The sequence below is a fragment of the Enoplosus armatus genome, chromosome 22 (genome assembly GCF_043641665.1).
Source record: "Enoplosus armatus isolate fEnoArm2 chromosome 22, fEnoArm2.hap1, whole genome shotgun sequence".
NCBI classification, from domain to species: domain Eukaryota; kingdom Metazoa; phylum Chordata; class Actinopteri; order Centrarchiformes; family Enoplosidae; genus Enoplosus; species Enoplosus armatus.
In genome coordinates, this window is record NC_092201.1 from 7677933 (window position 1) to 7696934 (window position 19002).

At 40.8% G+C, this 19002-nt stretch overlaps 1 protein-coding gene across 1 annotated transcript in view; it reads right to left on the reverse strand.

The window, feature by feature from the left end:
* The window catches only part of exoc4 (exocyst complex component 4), a 106497-nt gene that overhangs the window by 71208 nt on the left and 16287 nt on the right, over positions 1 to 19002 (reverse strand). Inside the window, exons 10-11 of the mRNA XM_070928912.1 lie at positions 8825 to 8970; positions 8578 to 8666 (exon numbers count right to left, since the gene is read on the reverse strand). Coding sequence (XP_070785013.1) covers positions 8578 to 8666; positions 8825 to 8970 — 235 coding nt within the window. The remainder of the gene's footprint in view (positions 1 to 8577; positions 8667 to 8824; positions 8971 to 19002) is intronic.

Genomic DNA, 19002 nt, shown 5'->3' on the forward strand with positions numbered 1-19002 from the left:
TTGGCTGTGCTGGTCAAGACAGCACGAGCAGAATTTAACATCAAAATACAAACACGCTCAAACAAACACTTTTGGACATAATCTTTCAAGTACTCCTACAACACTCAGAGTTGAAATTGGACTGGTAGGATTCTGCAATATCTGCACCTCTCCACAGTATGTACAGCCATTGTGTCGAGTGAGGCAGCGCTCTTCCTTTGATTGAGGCCCCTAATCTGTGCCGTTAGCCAGCACTGCACATTTCAAGCTAAATTGTGGAAACAGAAAGCACCATATAAAATAATCCAATTTTCAACTTCAATGGCCTCATTTGTCTGCAGCTATTATGCTATGAAAATGAGTTAGAGAGTGATCAATTCAGGTAATATTCTCAGTGTACAAATCAGATGCATTTAAACACGCGAGTGTAAGCTTGTGAAAGAATCCGACTAGCAGTCGGCTACATATTCACAGAGTAGAAACCTGCTGATTTAATAAGAACAATTTCCGCGTCAATAATGTATGAGTCTCTGGTCAATTCAGGGCATCCAATTCCACTCAGAATGTCTTCATGTCTGATTGGGTCTTAATGAGAGCCTTCTATTATTAAAATTAATTTGATGGGATGGTATCTGCTGCTCCACCAACCAGGAGACCAAATCCACCCCTCAGCCAAGAATAAACGGTATAAATAAATGATAGTATAAATAAATTCAGGTGTAAATTGAGTCGGATTAATTATTAAAAGTGTCACTGTGGCATACAATGAGTCTCTGTGGTCTTGAGTTTAATGAATGCACATCTGTCAGTGGTGGCATGACAACAATGCACTCCAGCAGCAGACTGAATATTAATTGTAAATATCTCTTTTGAGACATGAGGAAGAGTCTTCTTAATAGGGGACATTTTAAGGGGAAAAACCCCTTTGAACAGCTGGAAATGTCAGTTGGTTGTCTTTCAAACTTAAGCAATGACAGCAGTTTCAATCTGTTGGCAAGTGGTGGAAATGTTGGAAAATAAGCTTTGTACGGACTTCCAAAAGTTGTAACATATTCAAGGTTTTTATTTTCACATAAAAAAGACTAAGAGTCTACAGCCATGCTAACGGCTCTGTGAGGCCGTACTTTGGCACAGTGGTATTTTGATCTAAATGCAAATGCACTGCACTGAGTTGTCTCAGTCTGGAACAAAGAACTGGACCAACCAACCATCCGACGGTACATACTGTCGTACCGACAGACCGACATTGCTGTCCAGCTAGTATGGCTAAAACATGTCACACAGCAAACAACAGATGCTACAACTTAATTCTTCTGAGATAGTATGTGAAAAGGTTGTTTTCATACCTCATCAGAAGGAATTAGCGGCCGGCAACACCATCCCTTATATATCAAACTATACAGACGGTGCACGAACACCACCAGGAAGAAAACAGACAACTGACACGCGTCTGTATCATCCTTAAAAGAGAAAGTCATAGATTATAACATATTCTCTAAAAACACTAGGTTTTGTTTAACTGCACCTCTTACAGAATCTGTCCCGGGTAATTTTTTATATATTGAGAAAAGAACAGCATCACCGGGCTCACTCCAATCATCAAGGGTTTAAAAACACTCTTTACTGCGATGATCTCTTGAATCTGTCAACCATAACAAAAAATTACGTATGAATGATTGAGTACACACATGAGCATATGTGTGTGTGTATAAAGACCAGGAAAACTAATGGGGCAGAAACCCACGTGTCATCAAATCTTTGATTGGACCCAGCAGGAAATCTGACAGCACAATGCACACCTTCTTCTTTACCGGAAGAACCTGTTGCATGCTGGGAAAGCAGGAGGTGTGTGTGTATCTGTCTGGTTACCAGTGAAGCTGCTACGGTACAGTTGCCAAGGTCTCTACAGTCTCAAGACCCATGTGCGCTTCTTCCTTCCCTCCCTCCCTTTTTCATTTGTTCATCCCTCCATCTTCTCCAATCAGCAGGTCTGAGATTAAAAGTAAACACAGAGGTGACAGTCAAAGCCGCCAATAATGACAAGACCAATGCTGATTAAAAATTAGCCTCAGGTTGGGAAAATACACCAAGCTCTTTCTCTCTGATTAAATGTCGGCACTGTGTAAACTATTACAACCTTGTTCTGTTCTCCTTCTGTTGTCCTCTGCATCCCCCTGTCATTTCTAATCTAACCGTTTCCATTTTCTCACTGCATTTAATGTCTGACTTATCTGTGCGTCACCTCGCCAGGCAGTTGGTGTGAAGATGTGAAAATCTCATAATTCTAACCTTTGGCCATGTTTATGTTTTATCTCAGTAGGTCTTAATGAGATACAGCAGTTTACGTTTTGATTATGTGAAGATATGCTTGCCTATAGCTTGCAGACACTGGCCATGTCTGACGTTTGGCAATGAGAATCAGAAATAACTGAATGAGACGTGCATGAGGTGTTTAATGTGGTGCTTTGCTTTGGTTAATGCAGGAGTAATTTTGGTTGACATCCAGTTTTACTCCTGGGCTCGTACCAAGATATTCCAGCAGGTGCTGCTGGCTTGTGTTTGGATAACCATCTATGATTCACATTTTGTCTTAAAGTGGAGAGCCTCAATGGCTAAACGAACAGAAAAAACAGGGTGCAATGTGCAATGTACTAGCATTAATTCTGTAAAAAGCTTACTTTTAATATGTCCGTATGACATAACAACAGTGAATCAAACACTGGCAACTCTAATATCAGTCTTTAAATAACCGCCTGCAATGTCTTTTCCATTATCATGCTTCTATCCTTCAGTTTTCTAACCAGGGGCTTGCAGAGGTACAAATACAGTAAAAAGTAAATTATTATTACAAGCCACAGTACATTTTCCACACTGTCTCCATGCTTCACTCTAATTTCAGCACCAGAGCTACTGTAATTCAATCACTGGTCCCACAGCAGATGAGAACCAAACACTGCATTTATGTGTGTATGTGTGTGTATGGTGTGCATGTGCGTGTCTCGGAAGAGGAGGAGAATCACATCTCTAATGTTTAACCAATCAACCTTGCTGAAATCTATGTATGAGTAAATTGAACATGATGAGCCCAAGCTACTGAGAGCTACAGTAGGACCTCTGCAGTAGTGTGTGTGTGTGTGTGTGTGTGTGTGTGTGTGTGTGTGTGTGTGTGTGTGTGTGTGTGTGTGTGTGTATGTGTGCCGGTTTTCCACAATATGCAGAGCTGCTCCATATTTGCTTTCATGCTGAACACAAATAAAGGCTTTTCACAGTAATGGCCTGTCAGGTAACAGAGGTACCTTGCATTTTATCTACGAGCACAGTTATGTTGCTGCTGGAACTAAGCGATTCATAAAGGTCTGGCACCTGAGCAAGAGGAGAAACGTCATTTTCTAGTGACATTCCTGCAGGTAGAGAACTCAACTGGTTACAACATGTCATTCAATTACAGCATGTCGTACATGTCATATATGACATAACATGGCATGCATACCTTGCATAGCGTACGCACACAACCCCGCATCTGACGAATGTGAAAGCCCTCATCAGTCATTGATTGACATGTGCTTTTTCTACATCACTCAGCTTCGTGGGTTATGTTCTATTCAGAATAATGGCCATTTAAAGGACACATGGTGAATATTCTGTATATAGAGAAGACTATGAACATGTTAATCCATATTTTCTTCGTCTTCCCTTTGCTGTAGGGTAAGTCACTGAAAAGTAGTATTGTCTTTAAGTTAAGGAAATGGTTCCTGTGCTGTGTGTTTATTTCCCTAAATTGTCTTAACTCTGAGAATGGGATAATGTTTCAGAAGTTCTTCAGAAACATACTACATAGTTGTAAATTATTAGTGAATATAATATTACCTCCTTTATATAATTTGTACCTATCGAATTCAGTCTGCTGCACCAAGGAGCAAAACTGTAGTTTGGAAGCTTTGGAAGAGAGACATTAGGTAAGTCATTTAGAGTTTGGACTGGCCTGAGGACTGGCAGTTTAAAAAAAAAGAAATCCAACTCTACAGTCAAGTACAATTATTTTTGCTCATACACAAGAGCTAAGAACCCTGGGGGGGGAGTACATATTTAGTCTAATCTCGTCTTTCACATGTACAATTGTATTTCTTTTGAGAACCATGATAATATAAATATGTAGGATTTATTTAAATCATTTAACTGACCTTTACTTATGGTGGGTCCATATGAACATACAACACATTTTTTACTTTGACAGGATTTAATTTGGTTATGATCTGTTTTTGATTTGTTATTGAGTCTTCCATGTTGAGACACCCACGCATGTGGCAAAGAGCAAGAAAAAGTTCAGTAGAGAAATATGAGCATGAACCATCAAATCTTGACAGAGCATCAGTGTACATGGAAGAAAGCAAGAAGTGAATAAAAATGAGAGGCAGCTAAGCAGGAGTCTTCGACATTCCAGCGTCATAATCCTATAATAATTATTGACTTTTTCACCGACAGAGCTCAGTTCCATCTAAAGTTCGTTTATGAATATGATGAATCATAATTGCAAGGTCAGCAGAAGTCAAGTAGTGATCTCTCCACCAGGTGAATAAACAATCATTATCCTTGAATCTTTACAACAAATTACAACAAATTAAGACTGGAAAAAAGAGTGAGGAATTCATCTGAAAGTGTTGGTGTAGAATAAGGTTGATAGGTGGTGTATGCTGTTTTTTGGGGGCAGTCAATGAGGGTGATTTGTCTCTTTAAAGCTCTTTTCAGAAAAAATGACTTTCCCCATAACATAACACATTCTACCCCCAGCAATCACAATCCCAGTTTGGCCAGAGTGTGTAACATCACACATCACTTGGCAGGAACATGATGTTTCTGCTACTTCACATTACAAACAGAGACATGCACACACATACACACACATACACTTCTGTGAACATGTGGCTATCAACATCTGCTAGCCCCACCCCTGATATCCCACCCACCATCACCTCCACCCGTGTCTCCCACTGGACATTTTTCCATTTGCACCTCCCTCCCCTCCCCATCGGGGCGTACAAATCAGCTTGACAAGGAACACCACTTCTGGTCGCCCCCAGCAGTCACTCTCTTTCTCTTCCTCCTCTTTCTCTTCCTCCTCCTCCTCCTCCTCCTCCTCCTCGTCTCATGGGAACATGATGCTATTATACACAAAAAAGAAGCGCCTAATACAGCATAGGCTTTTTTTCTCTACCTCAGACCGAGCATTAGGTATAAAGGGGCTGGCAGAGAGAGAGCCGTTTGTAACTAGATTGCTTGCGTAGGGGACTCCAGCCAGACTGTTCTTTTTGTTTGCCGGACACCCTGTGAACAAGTCTATTTGAATATCAAAGGGAAAACAGGGAATGTGTGAAATAGATTTGGAACCGAGTTGATTATGAATACATCTTAGGAATGGAGGGAGGTCAGAGGTGGGAGAGAGTTGGGAATGGGAGTATATGTGCGTGCCTGCGGGGAAAGTCTGAAGTGTGTAGTATTTGTTTACGTGCATATCTGGGGCAAGTGTGTGGTGATAGGCAGGCTTTGTGTACGGCTGTCACATGTGGGGGCGGGGGTGTCACTTCAAACGTGCCCCGGGGCAAGGCAATATCGCGCAAAACACAATGAACGGACGTGACACAAAGAGAAATAAAATCAAAAAAATGCTGTAAATGCATTACTGGCTCGGCGTGGCTCAAGACTGCAGTAGTTATTGAGATATATTCACACTCCCAGATGACCACTGGGGTGCTCCGAATCGTCCGCTGCCTATGCACACCATAGAGAGGCAATAAAAAAGCAGAGGGCAAGGACGTAAAAGTCTAGTGGTTGGGAAACATGCAGAGGAATATGGGGGCATGGTAACACATCCATAGCTGGAAAATTGTTATTTTCATAAATTATTCATAGGGAATTTGATTGAATCTGGATGAGGTTCTGTGATTCTGAAGTAGTGGTTTGCCAATGACAGAAACAGAAACACACCCACAAACCTTATATACACATTCAGACAGACAGCGGACAATCTGCTGTATATATGAACACTGTATTCATGCTTTAACTCACCACATACGTTCAGAACAAATATTCCAGATGTGGCTACTTATGGAGCAGTGATGAAGTCTTCAGATAAAGCATTGCAATAATTGAAGTGTACGAGACAAGCTTTAGTGGAGAAGGCAAGCAATTAAGTCCCAGAGTGTTTGCATGTGTATGTGAGGCATGTGAATAGGCACCTGTGTAGCTCTCTGCATGTGTGTAATGATATATGGCAGGTCCTTACAACACTCAGGAGACATCAGTTACAGATATTACAGATTAATTTCAAACCCATTAGAGATATGCGAGTCTGGATAGGTCAGAAAATCATTACATATTCTATACAAACACTACTGCTCTGATTCATACTTAAAGATCTGGGAACCTGAAGATACGTGACATACTGCAACCGGTCAGACATTTTGATATCAGTATGAAGTATAATTCACAAAAGTACAAAATGCAGCAAATATAGCAAAGGCTTGTGCAAACACTACACAAACATCTGACTTTGTACTAGTGCACAACCACTTTTATTCCTTCGTTAACGGTGCATAGCTGGATTTAAGACGAACAATCAAATTCTTATTTCCAAGGCTGTGTTGGTGAGCCTCTGAGTTAATAACTATATTGACTTGAAGCAGACCGTTGAGGGAAAAAAAAAGAGTTCAGGAAACTCCAAGTAGAGAGACTAAGAGACACACATGACTAAGCTTTAAGTGTTGAGTAATCCCGCAGCCAGAAGAACTCATCAACTCAATCTCTCATTTCTAACTCCTTTCCTCTCCCTCCCTTCCTACAGCAAGTTTAATTTGAAGAGAGAGAGAAAAAGTCCCTTTCCACACCGTCTCAATACATATTTTTCTAATTTCTTCCTTCAGAAATCTCTTAATGGCTTCTTCGCTGGACCCTGATGAAAACAATGACTTTTAACCTTCCTCTACCTCCATCCCTCCCTCTATCCATCTTTCCCCTCCCTCCATCACAGCCGACTTATTTCACTTTCTAAATGATTTCTTACTCCTTCAATCTCTTTGCAGCCATTCAGACCCTGGCCTAGGCTTGTGGCCGGTGCTACGCATTGTGACAGGTGAAATGAAAGCCCAGAGAAATCTCATCTTCTTATAAACGCTCCGAGGCATTCAGCCAGTCAAAAAAAAATGTTTCCCTCCTTTCTTTCTGCGGCGCCGACAGATGGAAGAGGAAAAAAAGTGAGCTGTTATTTGAGGACCATTTGGGCTTTTCCTTTATCCACAGTTAATCAATGCTGTTCTTTTTGTGGCAGGGGGAGCTGAGGCAGTACATTTTGCATACATTTACAGGCGAGCTACTGCATGAGTGAAGTACAGCCTGCATTGAAATGTCTTTTAGAGTTGCCATTCAAGCCAGTCATTTGCTTATTTTTAAGTTAGCGAAGCCAAATTAATGCAACATTATTCAAATAGTTTACCCTCAAAAGTCATAATTAGTTATGCAGATACTGTCAAAGGATTTTTGCATTTGTTTTGCAGATTAAAAGCACTTTACGGTTGTTGTCTCGCTCCATCTCCTACCTTTTCTATTTCATCCAAACAATGTCAATGAGGAGCTTGGTGTGAAAGACAGAATAGTAGCAGACAAACAGCGCTGTCAGGCACTGCTGATTGAAACCTCAAGGTTATAGGCAGAGAAACAGAGAGCCAGAGAGAGAGTGAAGCAGAAGAAGTAGGAAGCAGTAGAACAGCTTAGACTCTCCAGGGTCTGGCTGTGCAGCTCACTCACTGTGCTATTCTGTGTGTGTGTGTGTGTGTGTGTGTGTGTGTGTGTGTGTGTAAGTGAGAGGTTTTCAAGGCCTCTCCCTGTAGGCGGACTCTGCAAAGTCACCCTGCTCTCTGCTTCTCGTCAATCTCTTTCTCTATCGCCATTTTTCCTCTCCACACTGCTGTTGTCTGCCTTTCTTTTCCTAAGTAGAACTTCTCGACCTGCAAGGTGCCCTTCCCATCTCCACGGCACCTTTTGTTATGCTGCTCCGTCATGCTCTCATTCCATCTCTCCATCTCCCCAAATCCCTCCATCACTCTATGGCTGGATCCCTCCACACCCCTGCCCCAACTCCCATCACCCTCACCTCCCTCCACCTTCTCTCTATCCTGTTCCCACTTAAGGCAAGATACACACCTGTTTTCCATCTCTTCACATTCTCACTCTACTCATGTATCTATCTGCACTCACCCATTATTTCTGTCTGTTCAATAAGCTTGTAGTTCTCTTTACTCGGGTCGGGTCTTTCTTTTCATCCTTCCAACTGACCTCAACCTTCGCTCTATGTTCCTGCTGCTCTTTTCTCTCCACATTGCCCAATTTATTATTCTTTCTCTGTCATACTTCCCCTTTCTCACTGTTCTGTCAATACCTTTCACACCTTCTGCTCTGTCATCATGTTTCTTTCCCTTCCTTCATCTCACTATCCTTGCACCCATCTTCACTTCACTTCTCCAATCCAGCTTTTCATGAGTCTTATGCACCCCCTCTCTCTTTCTCTGCTCTCCATTTCTCAGTTCATCCCTCTACCCCCATCCTCACCTTGTAATTCTCCACTCTTGCTGTAGAGTTCTCGTCTCTGCTCTCTCAGGTAGGCACTCATGCTGATGGCATGGGATGATGATTCAAACCTACAACAGACATAAGGTTCAACAAGTGGGAACGAGACACAACAGTACAACAGACAATGCAACAGGAAAAAAAAAAAGCTGACACTGAGCAATATATTATTTAATTTTTCTAATATTTGGTCCAGCACCAGGCAGAGAGCAAAGGGTGTGATCCTTACTTGAAGAGCGACTGCTTGGCACGCTGTGGTTTTTTCTTCGCAAAAAAGGCAGCAAACTCGCTGCCAGTGCTGGCATAGGAGAGCTGAGCCGACGGCTCTGTGGCACTGCGACTGTTCTTCACATCCAGATACTCCATCAGCAGAACCTAAACAACACACAGAGCACTAGGTCAAAAGCTCAAAAGCAGAAGAATCAAGGAATCAAGTCCCTCAGCACTATATTTATGGGAGATTGTCCTTCAGCCTCGTCACATGGGTTCAATCTCTGTCTCTCCATGCACATGCTGGTGCATCCTACGTGTGTTTGTGTAAGACACACATTTTCTATGGCTGCTGTTTTCTGCAAACAATTTGAAGGGAACAAGAGTAATATTTTCAATGAAAAATAAAAAGTGTGTAATTACAATCATTTTCTTACAAATTAATATCTAGCACCTCTATATTGGTGACACTTTGCTTCCAAGTCAGTAAAAATGATGGGTCACACAGTCAAGTCGGTCTAATGGACTCAAGTGCCAAAATTGTGAATGTTCATTGTCTGTCTACGTGACACTAAATGTCCATGAAGCACAGAGATGAACAAGAAACCAAGACCATTTCCTGGTAATAGGTCCACTGACACATGATGTGATATTTTAAAGCACAATCATAACCAACCAACCAACCATAACTGTAGTGTGGAATTGCAAAAAGTCAGTATGTTTCCTATGGGGTTTGGATCATTATCCTTATTGAAGTGCTTATAGAAACAATTTATCTAACTCCAGTGTCACTTTGATTGTATCTGTACTTGTGCCACGTTGGTGATACAAGCACTCATTCTCAACATTTCCATTTCATTTTTGTTGTATTGTTCCAAGAATAATTTGCTGAATTATTCCTCTGTTTCTATTCATATTACATTTAATGTAAAATTGCAATTAAAAATGTCCTGTTCAGCAGAGATACATATCTAGCGGATCAGCTGTGGGCATCCCTAGCAGTAGGTTTTGTATTTAGCGTGGCTTGTAGTATTACAATGTATTGCAATTTATGGCAAGACACCGTCTACAAAGCCAATCCGGAAAAACAAAAGAAAATCCAAACTTTGAGGTAGAGAAAGGCCACTGACATGACTGGGTGCTTTTGATGACCGCCGTAACAATTCTTCTCCTCCATTTCCCTCATCTGTCTGCATGATCCATGGTGAAATCCATCAATGTCTTATCATGCCTCATAAAAATCTTATCAACTTCTAACAATAGCTGAGGACAATCACATTGAAACTCTGGCCAGACAGAGAAAGTTAACTTCCTCTACTCGATCATTCTATCTGCACATTCCCTCTGTTGCTTTCATTGGCTCTCATTTTTCAAAATCTCTTAGTGCTTCGTCTCTCATTTCTCACATTTCTATTTTCTCTCTGTTGCTCTGTCTACCTCAGTTCATCGTCCCCTTTCTCTCTCACCCTTCTTCATTCCTCTCTCTGTGTGAATACGTATGTTCTAAAATAGCCTCCCATATCTAATAGCTTCATAATTTAGCAGGGCCATTTAGCCTGTGTGTGTCTAATTCTGAGGCGCCGTGTGGGTCAGCCCAGAATGGTACAGGAGTAATGGCCAAGCAGATGGAGATCCATCCCGACCATAATGATGTAATTAAAACTAGGGAGAGCCCCCCCCGTCACGCATGGGAAAGCCTTCACATGCTAGACGTTAATCCAAGTGCTCACACATGTATGCAAGTGCACATCCATGAAAAAATAATGCATAAGCAGGTATGCTGTGGAAAATGTTTTGTTTGAAAAACAGAATCATATTGATAAGTGCATTCAGATGGATTGCAACAAAAAATATAATAAAAAGATAATAAAATAATAAAATCTCTTTTGTAACTTAAAATCGTTCTGGTGTAAAGTTAAATGAGCCGGTTGTCATAGCACGTGGTCACAAATGTTCATATAAATATGCAAGTTAAATACATGCCCACAATCTTCTACCACACATGTAATTACTCTCTAACACATTTCCCCACATTGCAGGCAGCGCTGAAGGCCATATCACACACGCCCTCTCCAACTGCCAACACCAGGGCCTCCACTTGCCACTAGCCTCATGCTGCAGCTAATCCTATCAGTGTATTAATTACTAATGATGAGCTGATGGAGCGAAACCCCCACTTGCTTGCAAGCTAACGCCCAAGTAGACTTAATGAAATGCCAGCACTGGGCTGATGAAGGGGCTCCGACCCTACTTAAATTGCATTAGCCCAGAGACAGAGTGAACTTTGGAGGCAATTAATTGGACTGCTAGGACAGAGAGAAAGATAGAGGGAGAGAGGAACGGGAGGCAGAAAGTAACACAGAAGGAGAGAAAAGGAGGAGGGAGAGATAAAGGTGGGAAAGAGTTGGGGAGAATAGAAAGAGCAAAGGATTATAGGTGGAGAATGAACATTGAACAGAATGCTAAAGAGAGAATGGGAACAGGAAGAGAAAAGTAAAGAAGACAAGGACAGAGCACAAGAGACCACGTTAAATATCCAGTTGTTGCTGATTCAACACCTCTAAGTGAAGCTAAACAAAGAGGGTTGGTTTCCCCACCACTACACAAGCCTTTTGTAGACAGTCTCACAAATCTACCTCCAATCAGCAGCAAACCAAGTTACAGAACTAATAACACCAAAAGTTTTTGTTAATGTCACCTCAAAGCTGCCTCGATAACAAGTGCTCGATAACGTGTTTGTTCCTAACAAAGTTTGCTGCAAATCTAAACTACTGCAGATTTGTGTGTTTTCTTGTTACAAGTGGATAGGATGGCAATGACTAAATATATCTTCTTGTATTGAATTACCTAATTATGAGAATAACAGAACAATTTCAGAAACGGAAGACAGAAAAGAAATGTCTTAGTTTTTGTATTACAATTACAAATGCATCACGGCAACATCTTATTTCATTTAAGTCACCAAGGGACTTAATATTAGCAAACTACACTCTTTACTTGTTACACGTAAACTACACCCACAAGTATTATCACGCACACTGCACTCCCCTGCTACTTGCCTGGCATCGAATATTGCAAATATAGCTGGGAATCGTGCACACTATTATTTAACTGATACCTACATCTCAGGTGGCCAGTAATCTACTAAATGTTGCACCATAAAAAACATTACAGGTGGGGATAGCTTTAGTGTTGGTGGTCTGTCTCCTACAAGTAAAGTTCAAAGTTCTGTAATAATGTGCTGTAACTGCATTTTATGGACACAGATTTGTATCAGAATGAATACGTCTGATACATTAAATTAAATAATATATATAAGATATTTGTTCTGTTTGATACAAAGTTATCCCTCCTATTTATGGAAGATTGTGCTAGTCTTCTAATCACTAATAAAACAATGGAACACGACTACTCATAAGACCTGGATGTACCGGACTTCCATACAGTGAATAAGACAATCTCCCCTTTCTTCCTTCCTCCTCCCTCTTACCCACCAGGTCAAGCATATCAAGTCTCATTAAAATTGCTATTACTCCAGCAACAAAGAGACCTAGATCCTATTACTGTCACCTGTGGATGACCGGACAACTCATCAGTGAGGCGCACTTTTAAAGTGACAAAGAAGTATCAGAAATAAGGACAACAAATCAGGAATTAGTCAAAAGGAGTTGGATTACAAACAAGGTGAAAGGACAGAATGAATTGTGTTGCAAAGAATAAGAGTGACCAAAATATGAAATTAGACAGGATGAAGGACAGGGTTACATTGAGACATGTGCAAAACTGTAATGAGGAGACAATGGGGACACAAAAGTGATGCAGAGAGGGAGAGGTCCCTCTGCCACGGCCAGCTTAGGAATGATGAACAGCAGCAAGAGCTGCCTCTGTGACTGCACCCAGAGCACCACATCAACCACCGTGCAAAACAGCATGGATCCACAAGTGACGAAAACAAACAAAGTCATTGGTCTACAATAGTAATTAGGGATTGCACCCCCGGAGCCTGGTTCCAAATGGCAGCCAGTTCTAATTTAGAAAAACCAGAAGCGCTGATAACGTCTGACGAAACTGTCTCTGCTATCGGGGGACGCAAATATATTGTTAACACACTCTCTCTCCCTCTCAACACCTTTAATATCGACGTAGTACCAGATGGAAACAAACTCATGTCTCTTTGTTCATTCCGTCTTTGTTCAAAAATCTGGCACTTAAACATCAAAGCATCCTCTTAGCAAGTGTAGAATGATCTTGATAACTTAGGCAAAACAGCATGTCCACACTAAATTAGCTCAGAGAATTTCCATTGTAACTTCCACTCGAAGGTTACAGAGAGTTGATGAGAAACAGGAGAGGAGGAAAAGAACTGGCTGAAAAAAAATCAATATTCATGGGTGAATCTGTGATACAGTGCATGAAAGCAGGGGAGGTATGTAAAGATGTGAGACATGGAAAATGGCTCTTCACACCAGATACTAAGACTAAGCTCAAGAGTTCACATCAACTCGAGTGTGTGTGTGTGTGCGTGTTTGGGTTGTGTGTGTGCGTGTTTGGGTTATGTGTGTGAGTGCAAAACTCATGTCTCTCTCAAGGGCTGCCCTGACAAAGACAATCATTTCCACCACAACTATTCAATGTGATTCTATCAATCAACCAATCTCGTTCTGCACTTGAGTGGTTTGGGTCCCGTCCCAAACTTAAATCAGTCCACTGGGCTGAGAGCTAAGTTCTATTAAAAAAGGAGAAAAGCCTCATCAAAGTCTGCCTTTGTTATTCATTACCAGCACTCCTATTTATTTCTTCCAAACCAAATGTCCTGATGTCACCCTTTGTGCATAGAGAAAGTGTATACTCATCCTCCATTCTGTCCATTAGGGCCCTAACACCCAACAAATCAGTGCAATTAAGAGAGCAACACTCAAAGCTTTGCAGGTGAGCACTTGTCACTGGATGAACTCGGCAGTCAATTGGCTCAAATTAAAGAAATAAATATCACTTAATTTGGTCGTTCCTTGTTTCCATCCTCTACTTCTTATTAAGTCATCCGAGAGAACAATCTCAATAATTTCTTCCTGTCTCAAGGCTTTATTGAAATCCTCTATTTTCCCACTAAATCCCTTGGCTGGTGTCTTGTCACAAAACATATTGACTGATATCCCTCGCTGCTAGCTTGAAGTTAAAGCCCAGAGTGTCCTTGGCCGTCAAAGAAAGTGTTCTTTATGCACCCTGTATTGATTGTGTTCCAGAAACTTCAATAACCTTCACAAGTTCTGACAGAGCTTCAGCCACAACTACTCTCGTAGCACTGAACTACCGCTAACCAGTGGGGGTTCCCACCTGGAGCGTACCACATCTAGTCAATCTTTTGAAGGCTATCTTGTTGACAGAGGAAAGAAGATGTGCCTGTGTGTTCACTGAAACCCATTTTATTTCTCTCTGTGTCCTTGCTGCATCCCAAGCATGTGTTTTTTATGATGAAAACATTTATATGTGTATTTATTGTTTTAAACAAAGAAGAAAGAGGAATAATAGAATTGTTTGACGTGTTGAATGCTGTTTCTATGGATACTATCCTTGAAAAATGTGCCTGCTTTTAATTTGAATTTCTATGAGATAGTCAAACTATCAGTGAATATGTTGAAAGGGCAAGGATTACTCTATGTTTTAACTGAATAGAAAAGGATAAGTCAAAGCAGATTAAACTAAATATAGACCAGTGACATTACTATTCACCATGATTGGTCTAAATTATGGGTGAACTTCCTTTCAGTTAAAAGATAAGATTCTCTGTGTTGCTGCTCACTGACACTGTAATCTTCTACTGAATTCTTTTAATTGTAACTACACAGTAAATTAAGCCTAGTTTTAAGTGACATATGAACACTTGCGTTTCTTTATTTGCCATCAAAATAGCACCTTGTATGTCTGGGAATATCTGAAAATACTAATGGTAATAGAGCACTGAATTCTCTGATTTAAAACTGTGCATGTAAAAAACACCTGGCAAGTCCAGTCGCATTACAACATCTAATAGCGTTTACTGTGCAGGACATTATATTGAGGGTACATGATATGCAACACAGAGTCATAAAATGTATCAACAAGGCAAGGAAATGATTGCAAAAACATATACCAGCAGTTGATTAAGTCTCCAGTGATTTTGATGTAGTAGATATGGGTGGGGTGAGGGGTGGGGTGTGTGTAGCTGACAGAGGAGAAACTATGCAACACCAAGGAGACGGTAGACTTCACTGCGCTCCAGCGATATGTAAATATGACAGCGCTTTGGAGGGCAGAATAAATGTGACACATTGATTAAAATGTTGGGCGAGAACAACATAGCAATGTCTGTGCTTCATATCTAATTAAAAGAGATCATTGTCTTCTGGCTGCTCTCTGGCAGTTCAATTCACCTCGTTTTCACTCTGTTGATGAGGCGAGAGCAGGCACAGCATATTTAAGACACTTGTATATTTATATATCTTTAGGCACAAACAAAAGACCCCTCCTTTGTCTGGGTTAATATATGGCAATGAAATGATTCATGTATGAAGCAAGTTTAGACTAAGCTATAGGCTCTCTACTGAATCAAAATAAGAGAGAGAGGAGCAGGAAGGTGATAAGGAATACATGAAAATAGGAGGGAATATTAGTTATTAATATGAGACGTTTCTGTTAGAAATGGATGGAAGCAATGTGTTAAAAGATATCCCCAAAGCCCAGGAAAATCAAAGCACCAAAGAGAGAGAGAGGAATTTACTGTTTAGTACCACAAAGCGTATTCTAAAGCAGGGACAGGTACATAAGCGTCAATTTTATCAAAGTTTGCTTTTTAAAATTTTACTCTTCAAAGAGCTCAGCCTTGTTGCACGCTTTCTTATCTCTTGCTACAGTAGAAAAATGTTAATATGCACAAGTTCGAGCTCTCTGGTGAAGTTTCTATGATCGAGGAATCAGTTCTTTCAGAAGGCAGATAGTCAGCATCTATCCATATTTTTGAATGCGGGCTCAAAGTAGAAAGGAAGCCACTCATTAAAAGTGTCATTTGCACTCTGGTCACACACTTGCAGCAGACAACGTACATGGCAAGCAGTCACCCAGCCACAAATCCTCGCAGAATGCGCAAATGGCGAGCTAATTAACAAACTCGCACGCCTCAAACCAAACAGCCAACAAGGTCAAAGGGTGATGGACATCAGTAGCCAGAGACGCGCTGTGCCAAATATACATTAAATAACACTCCCACTGGGCAGTCTTAATGAAGAATGCATGGAGGGGTTTATGAACTGTGATCTTTTATGAACCATGTTACCCAATTACCTGATAACGTATTGTGACTTCCATCTCATTAATGACTCAATAAAAACTTGTGGGTTTTCTTGCTTCTTGCTTGGCACCCAATGTTGTTCTGACTAACATTTTAACTCAAAGAACATCACATTTAACTTGCCAGGCTGACAGACTGTCTTAATAGTGTGATGCTACTATACTGTATTTTTTGAAGAGGAAAGAGAAGCATATTAAACATTTATGCATACACAAATATTCCAGTCACTGTGATTTCTTTGATAAAACTGGCTGCTTTGAAGAACAGGATAGTTTCTGATGGGAAAAAAGGAAAAAAAGAGTAGCAAAAGCATGCAGTGGTGTATACTAAGAAATGTAAATTCAATAATGGTGTGAATAATCAATAGATATACTCACACACATTCAACAGAAACTTGAAAAAATGTTAAGTGGCATTAAAACACTCCTTCCAGCATCAATACCACTGATTATCATCCAGTCTTTTATGCTTTGAATCAATACATCCACACTGAAATAAACAGCCAACGGAAGCATCTCCAGCATTTCTGAACAGGGATTAGAACCATTACATGAATCTTGACTTTCCCCCATTCTAAGCCTGCCGGGCCTCAGTCACACATTGACAAACAGCGCTTCTCTGCCGAGGCCTTGTAACTGGGTGCACCCGGTGTTTCTGTCGGCTCTTGCATCTGTCTGCTGGTATGTCATGTGGAAAGGTCAACCTGGTTTCTCCACCTCTCAAAGTGGGGAAAAAATAACACCTACCAAGAGGTTTCTGTACATGTCAAAGATGTGAACTGCAATATGTAAGAGGCGCAAGACAGGCAGTGATTCAAATGATTTAACTGTAAAGGGGGAAAAAAAGATTCTAAAACACAGTCTTCTTCTGTTCAAGCCTTCATACCAGTTATAGACGTATTACTTTTAAACTGCATGTTTTGCAGGCAATAGTGAACTAATGTTTGGGAATTTTAAAAAAGACTTACAGTACTTATTGCAGAACTAAAGAAAAACAAACTGAAAAGAGATACATGATGAAGGACTAACATAAATCGTAACCAAATTTTGACCAATGCTGTGTAGGTTCCTGTCCCTTTGAGGGTCTTAAGATGTGAGATAAGAACTATCCAATAAAAATTTAACAGAGCCACTGTGGGAGCTGTAGGAATTTAATTTCTCTCATTGCTGATATGTGACTCTCTAGGACAGAGTGGGCTAAATGAGGGGGGTGAAAGGGAGCGTGGTAGTTGTGGGAGAAAAAGAAAGCAAGATAATGAGATTAAGAAGGAAATTACAAGGAGCAAAGAGGGGTATGCACAAGGTATTGGGGAAACTGAGAGACTGCAATTCAAAGCGGGAATGATGCTGAAGAAGGAAGGAGCAAGGGAAATGGAAATGGAGAGTGGGAGAGAAAGACGAACGAACAAGCAAGAGATGAGAGAAAGGGCAAGAAGGAGGGTGGGATGGACGAGGGGCCTTCATATTGATACAATCGGTCAGGAAATAATAACACGAGTGAGTGAATAAGAAAACCTCATTTCACGTAATGAGTATTCTAATCAAGAGATTACATTATCTCACATCGCAGAGACAGGGGAGAGTGGAGCCCCTGGCAACTGGGTGTTGGCAGTGATCGCATTCTGGGGAATGGCTTAATGCCTTCTATAACTACGCTGGTAGAGCAGAGCTATTACAGTACATGCCTATGCACAATCACACCCTCAGAAACACACATGCATACACCTTATCACTCCTGTATTTATGCATTCATGCATGCCAGCTGGGGAAAAAAAACTCAAGTTACTGGAAGCAGAAGAGCCATAGTGCGTGAGTCAGAAATAGATGGGCTTTCTATTTAACTAAGCAACAGCATTCTGTCATTTTTATTTATTTTTACACTATAATGATCAGTAAAAATACTGGTCTGTGCAGAAAAAACAAAATCAACAAAACCCCACATTTGATTACTGATCTTGCTATTGATCACCATGGTGACTATCAAAGCATTCAGGTCAGTCCTCTGAGAAAATTTGCTTCCTGCTGTACTTTCCTGCCCTAAAAAAAGATATCAAGATCTTATCTATCTTGTATATACAATACATCTAAGTCATGGGTAGGTGAGAAAAGCCTGTTAGATCTAAAGAAGAAGCACCTCATCCTCTTTAACAAATTCAGGCTCGTTAAAATGTGGTTAAACACATGGGAAATGCTTCAGAAAAATGTCTAACAGCGATGGAGCATCAGGGAAATTTGGGGTATTAACACACATAGGGAGACACGCACACACACGCGCACACGCACACGCACACACACACACACACACACACACACACACACACAGATAGATCGCTTTGAGAGCAACAACTGCCACTGATTTTCCTCTGAGACTCACCATAGGTCAGCTTAACAGCTGCTCATCCCCTCAGCCAATCAAACAGGAGCAGGGGGCAAGAACCCATCCTAAATACATGCCAATTAAAGAACCTAAAATTAATCCAAGCAATCAAGCTTCTTCTGTCTTTTTCTCTTGCTGCTTCTTGCCGACAGATTGAATGCCATCCATCACATCACTGCCAGTTTCTCTACTGATTAATTTACTGTAAGAGAAGGTGAATTAAATCAATGCTTTAAGAAAAGTGCTGGATGGAAAATAAATCAAGGATGAACAAATCTCCACAGCAGTGGAGGACAAATAAAAGCCTGGGGGTATGCCGGCAAGGGTAGACAAAACAAACAACACTGAGTTCATCATGAAAGCATCTTGTTATAAGATGGAGTGTTACAATATGGCCCTGTACTTAAAGTAGCAATGGTAAATATAGTGGACACTAAAAGAGAAGAATAATACCATACATGAAAGCAAGCTTGATTCGAAGATTATACGCGTTTTCG